Source organism: Littorina saxatilis, unplaced genomic scaffold (genome assembly GCF_037325665.1).
Source record: "Littorina saxatilis isolate snail1 unplaced genomic scaffold, US_GU_Lsax_2.0 scaffold_927, whole genome shotgun sequence".
In the NCBI taxonomy this organism is placed as follows: domain Eukaryota; kingdom Metazoa; phylum Mollusca; class Gastropoda; order Littorinimorpha; family Littorinidae; genus Littorina; species Littorina saxatilis.
In genome coordinates, this window is record NW_027126423.1 from 42,501 (window position 1) to 52,500 (window position 10,000).

At 42.3% G+C, this 10,000-nt stretch overlaps 2 protein-coding genes across 3 annotated transcripts in view; both read right to left on the reverse strand.

Moving 5' to 3' along the window:
• LOC138954859 (prion-like-(Q/N-rich) domain-bearing protein 25) overlaps positions 1–486 on the reverse strand; it is a 23,323-nt gene extending 22,837 nt beyond the window's left edge. Inside the window, exon 1 of one of the 2 annotated variants that reach the window (XM_070326621.1) lies at positions 206–484. In XM_070326621.1, the coding sequence (XP_070182722.1) occupies positions 206–251 (46 nt within the window). In that variant the 5' untranslated portion in view covers positions 252–484. Of the gene's footprint in view, positions 1–205 lie in introns of both variants that reach the window. The other variant, XM_070326619.1, reaches the window with a different exon arrangement.
• A 3,114-nt stretch (positions 487–3,600) lies between these two features.
• LOC138954861 (multiple epidermal growth factor-like domains protein 10) overlaps positions 3,601–10,000 on the reverse strand; it is a 6,938-nt gene continuing 538 nt past the window's right edge. The window contains exons 2-4 of the mRNA XM_070326622.1: positions 9,987–10,000; positions 8,426–8,569; positions 3,601–4,859 (exon numbers count right to left, since the gene is read on the reverse strand). The exon at positions 9,987–10,000 is cut by the window's right edge and continues 115 nt beyond it. Of these exons, the coding sequence (XP_070182723.1) occupies positions 4,774–4,859; positions 8,426–8,569; positions 9,987–10,000 (244 nt within the window). The 3' untranslated portion in view covers positions 3,601–4,773. The remainder of the gene's footprint in view (positions 4,860–8,425; positions 8,570–9,986) is intronic.

Below are 10,000 nucleotides of genomic sequence, written 5' to 3' on the forward strand. Positions count from 1 at the left end.
GTTAATCAACTAATAATTCAAGCAATCAATCTAGTAACAATTCAAGCAATCAATTAACTAACAATTCAAGCAATCAATCAACTAACTATTCAAGCAATCAATCAACTAACTATCCAAGCAATCAATCAACTAACAATTCAAGCAATCAATCAACTAACTATTCAAGCAATCAATCAACTAACAATTCAAGCAATCAATCTCTCACCTGTCGCCAAAGCTAACAGAAGTATAGCGAAAAAAGGAGAAGCCATTGTATGACGAGGGTTGTCTCTGCTTCGTCTACTTCAAACTGTGCCAAAAATGATTTCCATCCGTGTATATACCCATTTTAGATTCGTCGCTTGCACAATTTACATTGCAAAACACCCGACTAAGTATGGTATTTTGTCTGATTATCCAGTTCATCTGCACGCAATGTTTTAAAAGTGTATTTAAAGAGGTGTATAGTGCTTCTCGCGAGACACTTGACCTGATCTATTCTGTCGGATTTAGCCTAAGCATCGACCATGCAGGTACATGCAGGGCCGGACTAGGCGAAGAGGAGGAGGGGGGGTGGGGGTGGTTGCCAGTGGTGGTCCAGGGGGATGTTCCCCCTGGCGGGGTCAAGGGGCAGAGCCCCTTGTGGGGGTGAGGGGGCTTTGCCCCCTGAAGCTGATGGGTAGGTCATATTTTGAGATAGGAAAATGGTCGCTCCTTGCATGAAACGGCATAAAATAAACAATAATAAAAATAATTTAATAAGTGAGGTACATGTTTAGGCTGGGGGGGGGGGGGGGGGGGTTGCGCAACCCCCATAACTCCTCCGGTAGTCCGGCCCTGACATGTATTAAAAGTTTTATAACACAGCTCTAAAAAGTTCAGATATCGAGCTGCTCGCTACGATTTACAGAAGCTGTTTCGAGCGTGTGAATGCAAGAAATGTGAACAGATTACGGTTAACTGTGAACAATGTATTTTGTTTGTTTGTTTGTTTGTTTGCTTAACGCCCAGCCGACCACGAAGGGCCATATCAGGGCGGTGAAAAATGTATTATATTGTTGTTATCTCAGTTTAGCTGAGAAACATGTATTATAATTATTGGTGTTATCTCAGACTTTTAGACTGACGGTTCCTTTAAGTTGTGATTGGAAATAGTACACTGTTTGTCATCCATTGTCATTGAGCAAGGCTTCGATATGATCTGCGGTATTTTAGTTACTATCTTTAAATAGTAATAGTACTGTGATGTTTCTGTTTATTTAGATCACGCGTTGCAAAATAGCGGTAATTGATATTGCATTTGTAGAATGTATCTCGTTGGGTAAAGCACATGCAACTGACGAAAGGTTAAGTGTAGTGTCGGTGTACGATTCATTGCCATTGTGATGTCGAAACAAAAAGGTAACACTTTATCAGCGGAGTGGGGTCCAGAGATGGCACAGAAAGTATTAAGATTTGTTATTTTGGAAAGGCTTCCGATGTATTCAAGGTCATTGCTAAGAAATAAAGCAAAAACAAAAGTGGGACGATTGAACAGTAAGTCTAGAAAATAATTATTTCCCAATGACACCACTGATGCTTAAAAAAAAAAACGATTCTGAGGAAACAGCGTATAATAATAATTAATCACTTTGAAAATGAACACTTTATTACAAGGAAGGGGGTGACGATGACAAAGTTGCATTGCAACATAATTATGTGGTGTTCAAAGTACCTTAAAATACTCAAAAACAAGTTTTTAAACTAACATCTCCGGCTTCTAAAAAAGAGATCGGTTTTCAATAAGTAAGCTGTCCTTCCCGAACATGCAAACCACCCCCCCCCCCCCTCCCCACAAAAGAACATCCTGTCTGTAGCAGCTTTGTGTATGATGTAGGACAATTTTGCTCATGAAATTTCGCACAACTTAAATAACATCTATTTGTGATTGCAGCAGATCAAGTGCATGCCTTTCAACTGTATTATCAAACAGGTGGAATAGTTTTATGCAGGTTATGTTTGCTGCCAACATCCCTCATGCCTCTCAAGCGTTTCAGATTAGGATTTATCGCACTCGGGTCAATTCTCTGATCCGTTCTTTGTCCCTGATTATGGCAATACAAGAAACAAAAGGATATGTTCATTATCTGCACACTACACTCATACAATGATTCATTGTCATTTCACAAGAAGAAGATAACACTTTATCAACTCAGTTATGCAGGTCTGATCAAGTAAATCCGATTAAAAAGAGACCCGAGCAAGTCAGGGTTCATTGATTTGGCTTATGTTTTGTTTTTTTTGTGTTTTTTTTTTTGCGCATCTGGTAGGCCCACTCGGATTAACTTAATTCGTTCGTTAAATAAGCAAAATGTTGAACAGTATGTAACGTGTCTACATAAAAACCTTCTTGACTACTTTCTGGTCCAAGCAAACTCAGTGATTGGTGACAGTCTATGTACTGAGCAAAATTGCCTAGCTCAATACACGCAGACGGCTTAGTTCATGATTGCGCAAATTGTTCCTTGAAAAATTGAAATTGACGTAGGCTACATATACTTTTCATTAGAGTGCCGATTTATTCTGTTTGTATTTTTTTTCCTTTTGAATTTCGTGCGATTGTGAAACTCATACAGAAAAAGACAGACAGACTGAAAGACACGGGCGCATGCAGTCACGCACACACACTCGCATGCTAACACACACGCACGCACGCACGCACACAAACACACACCAACACACAAACACACACACACACACACACACACACTCACACACACACACACGCACGCACGCGCACAAACGCTCGCATGCTCACAAACACACAGACACAGACACACACACAGACACACACACACACACACACACACACACACACACACACACACACACACACACACACACACACTATATACCCAGATTTATTTTAAGTCCTAATATTGGACAAGTCAAATATAATGTTGCACCATAGAAACGTTTGCACAAAAGTGGCTTATGCGTGAAATAAATCAAATGTAAAACATTGTACTCAACAATTCACATATTTACAGAACACGGATAGAGGCAGACGGTATGGCACTTGACTCAACTAAAATATGAATGGTTTTCAGGAATGTGAATAATTATTAAACTCAAACTCCATGCAGTTGGACAACTCGGGCTCTTAATCCAATACGATGTAATGCTTTCGCATATGTCTCCTTAAAAACTTCACGATGCTAGATTGTTTTAACCTAAAACTGTTTGGTAGCTTGCAGGTACTCTTACCTTCGGGTCAACTGAACGTTTTTCTTCTGGTATGACATGTTTTAAGTTAATACATTTTTGTAACATACGTTTATTTTTAAGGAACAGAAACCTGGTCTGATACAGCCGAACATAATTATTATGTAGACTGTTGACGTTTCAAAATTTAAAACAAAACAAAAACAAGAACCAAGATTTGTTTATTTATGGAATTAGCATACAATTACTGAAAACGCAAATCATTCACTGTTTTCATTGAACTAATAATGTATGAAATGGATGATTTCACATATAACAAGAAATTCCTCCGAGGTAGGAAAAACACCCCCGAAGTCAGAAGTCAAAAGTCAGAAGTCAGAAGAGAGAAAGTCAGAAGTCAGAAGAGAGGAAGTCAGAAGTCAAAAGTCAGAATTCAAAAGTCAGAATGTAAACACAGGGTCCGTTGCGAAAAGGTACGTCGAGGTAGGAAAAACACCCCCGTTGGTCAAAGGGAAATAACCATTCTCACTGCCACCAACTGAGAAGGTTATTTCCCTTTGACCATTAATATGTCACTCTTAATCTTAATCCACCAATAACTCCCTAACCGTGTGTTTGACTGGTCCCAATTTTTGTAGGGACCGTCTCAGGAATGTATAGAACCTGTTCACCAAGTTTGGTGACGATCGGTCCGTTCATTCTTGAGATCTATATGCGAACACAAACACACAAACACACAAACAAACAAACACATCCAGTGAAACCTATACACACCCCTATACCGGGGGTGTAATAATGAGAAAATAAAGACGTATATTTTACAGAACATGACGAACATGAGGTCAATGTGTTTGTGAATGCTTACATTTGTGGTGTCAATTATGGCACGTTCAGTATATTAACTAAGCTTGCTTTTTAATTTCGGGTCTGAGACATATAGGTCACTTAGTACAACCATGACACTCCAACACGCAACACGTTGGCCTATTTTCAAGGTGTTTTTCCCACTGCACATCGCGAAACAGACAGACTGCAATGCAGTATACCTCAACATGAAGGGATTCACTCCTGCGCTCCGCGTAAGACTGGACAATACAAATTGTTTTGTATACACGAACATTCTTTGGTGTTTAACTACTTTCATTAGTAGCGGTTGAAGCAAATCAATTATGCGGGCGATTTTCTAAACGGGTCTTACTATACAAGTACGCATCCTGGCTCTTTCAAAAACCGGCCACGCTGACACGCCACAATCAAATCAAGTCTAAATAAAACACAGTGTTCATGTATTCTTTAGGGGGAAGAATCTGGCAGGCAAAATACCAGCCTGTATGTATCAGTGGCCGGCTGGTTATAAGGGACGCATGTGGCGATGCCGAAAGCCGCAATTCCGATCATGTTTGTGGTTGTTAAAATTACAGGTCAGAAGTGAAAGTCCACGAAAGTCCGGGCACCCGTGCCTATTTCCTTTCCGACAGTTTTAGATTTGTTGCCGGTAAATTACTGGACATTTGCCGGTTATCGCTGTCTTTGTTGTATAGCGTAGCAGTTTGTTGCGGCTGAACTCGGTGAAGTGTCGCGGCGTTGATGTTACAACAGCTTGCTCAGTATGAAACCCATCACAACGCACATCACTGAAGCGGCCACTCTGTGGACACCACTAGAACTCCGTTCACCTGATAACAAACAACAAACAAGAAATCATTTAAAGATACTTGGGATCCCGTGCAAGCGATCACGTATAACACCGCAGATCCAGCCATGCTTTTACATGGGATAAGAGCACACCCCCCCACCCCCACCCCCACCCCCCCCCCCCCCCTTTAGGACATACAGAGAAAGAAAAAAAATCAGCCAGGTTGCTGCCTGTTGGGAGTGGGACATTTTTGATGAATTAAAACGTTGCAGATTGACGAGGTCTTCACTTATGATAATAATTCAGCGACAATATAAAATGCCACTGTGCAAGGAAAGCAGGTATAGGTTGTACATTTCGGTATGTGTCCAAGAGGAAGGATGTTCTGTCAAAACCTGGACAGACCTGCGGTAGTGTACATGATAGTTTGCATCGGAAGGAAGGCATCTTTTAAGTACGCAGTTTCTGTTTGTTTGTTTGCTTAACGCCCAGACGACCACGAAGGGCCATATCAGGGCCGTTGGCCTAGTGGTAAGGCGTCCGCCCCGTGATCGGGAGGTCGTGGGTTCGAACCCCGGCAGGGTCATACCTAAGACTTAAAATTGGCAATCTAGTGGCTGCTCCGCCTGGCGGTGCTGCTTTGACATAATTATACCGTGCGCCACACACAGAAGTCGCAGCTTCATGTCTCACCCAGTCACATTATTCTGACACCGGACCAACCAGTCCCAGCACTAACCCCATAATGCCAGACGCCAGGCGGAGCAGCCACTAGATTGCCAATTTTAAAGTCTTAGGTATGACCCGGCCGGGGTTCGAACCCACGACCTCCCGATCACGGGGCGGACGCCTTACCACTAGGCCAACCGTGCCGGTCGCAGTTTCTGTGAGTGAAAGTCAAGAGTTATGTGGTCAGGTTGGCTCGGATACGCTTTTTCGCCGCGGTCTTTCGGAGTTCATGGTAAATATATTTTTGATTCGTTCATTTACCAAGGACAAATTTCTTGAAATACAGAGAAATGTTTTCAAGACGATCACAAGTGGGTTAATCTAGTCTTCGCATAACATTCCCTACTGTCACTGCTTTATTACTTACTAGCAGTCAGGCCCGGCTTCGCCCGGGTGTTTCTGATCTTCCCTCTCTCTCAGAAACTTCTAGAATCTTATTCCAATGAGAATAAGCAATAGATGAAAGTGTGAGCTCATACATTTGGATTAAAAGGCTGGGACTGACAGTGTGAAAGCATCACCATCAACACACTCTTTTTGCTGAAAAATAACTTTTTGACTTGAGTTATCTCCTTTTCTTAGGAAAATTCTAGATACTTGAAAACCAGGTCTAACATCGACTCTATATATTCTGTAAAGACTGATCAGGCGTGCCTGCATTAGAAGAGATACCTCCCTTCAATGTATACAAAGTAAGAGTTACCTCCCTTTGCTTCTAGAAATTTCCTGAACTGTCCGGTTAACTTTTTCTTCTTCATTTCTTCTCCTCATAGGAGCGATAGAGAGTCTGTAATATCACTGGCATTATGTGCTTGCTACATGTGAACACCAGGCACTGAACTGGCCTTACCCTCTAGAAATTTCCGGAACTGTCCAGTTAATTTTTCATTCTTCCTTTCTTCCCCTCATAGGAGCAATAGCAAGTCTCTAATATCACTGGCATGATGTGCTTGCTACAGGTGAACAGTTATCTCCCTTACCTTCTAGAAATTTCTGGAACTGTCCAGTTAATTTTTCATTCTTCATTTCTTCCCCTCATAGGAGCAACAGCGAGTCTCTAATATCACTGGCATGATGTGCTTGCTACAGGTGAACAGTAGGCACTGAACTGGTCTTGCACCATATAGGCTGTATTCAATAAATGGGAGGTCCATAATCTGAGAAAGGAAACAATGAATCAAGAAACTAAAACCCAGGTGCACATCTGCGGCACCTAGGGAGTGTACGTGCACACTATCTTGTTCCTGCCTCTTGCCATCTCAGAGGTATGGCGACCACAGACAAAAAAGAGTTATCTCCCTTACCTTCTAGAAATTTCCGGAACTGTCCAGTTAATTTTTCATTCTTCATTTCTTCCCCTCATAGGAGCAACAGCGAGTCTCTAATATCACTGGCATGATGTGCTTGCTACAGGTGAACAGTAGGCACTGAACTGGTCTTGCACCATATAGGCTGTATTCAATAAATGGGAGGTCCATAATCTGAGAAAGGAAACAGTGAATCAAGAAACTAAAACCCAGGTGCACATCTGCGGCACCTAGGGAGTGTACATGCACACTATCTTGTTCCTGCCTCTTGCCATCTCAGAGGTATGGCGACCTCTGTAATATCACTGGCATTATGTGCTTGCTACATGTGATCACCAGGCACTGAACTGGCCTTGCACAGCAGGGGGCAGGGTTAGTGTGTGTGTGTGTGTGGGGGGGGGGGGCGGGATGATAGCGGGCGGGGGGTCACCCTTGAGAATGACAGGTATACTGGTTTGATGAGTTACCTCCCTTCCGTGGGTGACAAAGCATGACTTACCTCCCTTGTACTATGTAGACTGTATTGATAGATGGGGAGGGTCATTATCCGAGGAAGAAAACAATGTCTGGAGAAACTAAAACCCAGGTGCACATCTGCGGCACCTAGGGAGTGTGCATGCAAAATATCTTGTTCCTGCCTCTTGCCATCTCTGAGGTATGGCGACCACAGACACACAGACACACAGACACACAGACAGACACTCTCTTTTATTATATGTATAGATTATTATATATACATATGAGTATGTAATCCGTTTTTGTCTTTTACGATGTCGAGAAAGGGAAAACAGATTTGATCAAGAAAATTAACTCTGCTAACGTTTTCACAGACATGAGAAATTTACGATTATACGTAAATATCAACGCTCAAAAACACCCCCCGCGGGTTAGGGGGAGTCCCATATTGGTTGGGACGAGAAAGAATTTACCCGATGCTACCCAGCATGTCGTAAGAGGCGACTAACGGTTCTGTTTCTCCTTTTACCCTTGTTAAGTGTTTCTTGTATAGAATATAGTCAATGTTCGTAAAGATTTTAGTCAAGCAGTATGTAAGAAATGTTAAGTCCTTTGTACTGGAAACTTGCATTCTCCCAGTAAGGTCATATATTGTACTACGTTGCAAGCCCCTGGAGCAATTTTTTGATTGGTGCTTTTGTGAACAAGAAACAATTAACAGGTGGCTCTATCCCATCTCCCCCCTTTCCCCGTCGCGATATAACCTTGAATGGTTGAAAACGACGTTAAACACCAAATACAGAAAGAAAGAAACGCTCAAAAACCCATGCTCGACTTTCATGCAAATCTGTTTAGAAAATCTGTGAGTATTTTTAGGTGTTTATGCGATGTCCGTCAGCTATGTTTTTTGAATACTTTATAATGCTGATTTGTACTGACAAAACACAAAAGTCAAAACGAAAGCTCAACTTCAGGTGACTTGACCCTTGACCCCCATTGGGGCCGTTGCCACTGAGCACCGCTGGAGGCCTGCTGCGGCCCACTTAATCCCTAGCTCGCCATTATCTTGTTAGTTAAAATGGGGATTAAAGAATTCAGTGTTTCGTGTACTTACATGAAGCGTCGGAGGGCTTGAATTGGTAGCCATCATTGCAGAGGCAGAGTCCAGTAGTTGTGAGACCAGTTGTACACGCAGCGTTAGCATCAGAACAGCTGTTACCAGGCTGGCACTGGCCTCCTAGTTTCCCCTGCGCCGGCCCTTGGAAAAGTTGGACAGTACAATACAATACAATACAATACAATACAATACAATACAATACAATACAATACAATACAATACAATACAATACAATGCAATGCAATACAATGCAATGCAATACAATACAATACAATACAATACAATACAATACAATACAATGTGGGGCAATGCAATACAATGCAGTAGCACAACCCGATACAATGCAATTCAATGCAGTACAGTACAATACCATACAATACCATACAACACCATACAATATACAATACAATACATTACAATACAATACAATACAATACAATTAATACAAATCAATAAACACAATACAGTACCACAGTCAGAAATGAAATACAGCATAGTTTGATTATAGCAAGGGAAACATATGTCAATCTGCTACATACACTCAGAGGGGGAGGGGGGTAATCCTACTCCGCACACAATGCAGCCACTACGCTGTTGATTTCTGGCAGTTGTCCGAGTAGAAGGATGCTGTTATTCTATGTGAAATCCTGGACACATCTGAGTCGGTAAACATAATCGCTTACACGAGAACGCCAGCGCCAAGCTTAAAGTCCGATATTCATTTGGCGAAGTGGTTTTTGCGAAGCTCGCGCGCTACATAAATCTGTGGCACTGAATTTTTGGTAAAAAGACATCGCGAAGTCTTTACGAAGTCAACTTTGGGCACAATTTATGAGGTACGATACCGATACATGCACAGCCTAGGGATGACCTTCTATATATATATATATATACGACTAGTGTCTGTCTGTCTGTCTGTCTGTCTGTTCGCGATGCACGGCCAAAGTTCTCGGTGGATCTTTTTCAAATTTGGACACCGTATTCAGCTACACCCCGTATTCAGCTACACCCCCGACACAGTCCTCATCGATGAGATATTTCAACACGTGCTCTCAGCGCGCAGCGCTGTGCGCGCTGAACCGATTTTTTTTTTGTTTTTTTTTGTGTGTGGTCGGGATCCACTACCAGTAACTCTTTCTAATCTTCTCCAGTGTTTTCAGCCGCGATTATTTCCCTTCCTCCGTGTGGCGTCAATCCATATTCCCGTTACTACGTTACTATTTTAGGAAGCGGTCATCTCATGTAAAGCCTTGGGAGAGATCGAATGGCTCGTTTTGTTACCGTTCTCACGAGATCAGTTACTTTTTGATGGCCGCTGCCATGGGAAGGTGACATGGAGGAGCATGGGACTTATCACCACTGGCGGCTTCCATTTTGTTCCAACCAACTTTGTCATCTGTGCTGTTCCGGAAATGAGCTGCGCTTTTTGGGAATTCAAACGATCATGTGTTGTGCACCAACTTCGTCATTGTTTGCATTTCTGACGCCTCCTCGTAATGCGCTTTGTTTTTGACGTCAGAGATTTCACCTCAGATGGGAGGGTCAAGAAGGTACTTACAACAGAAGTCTTTG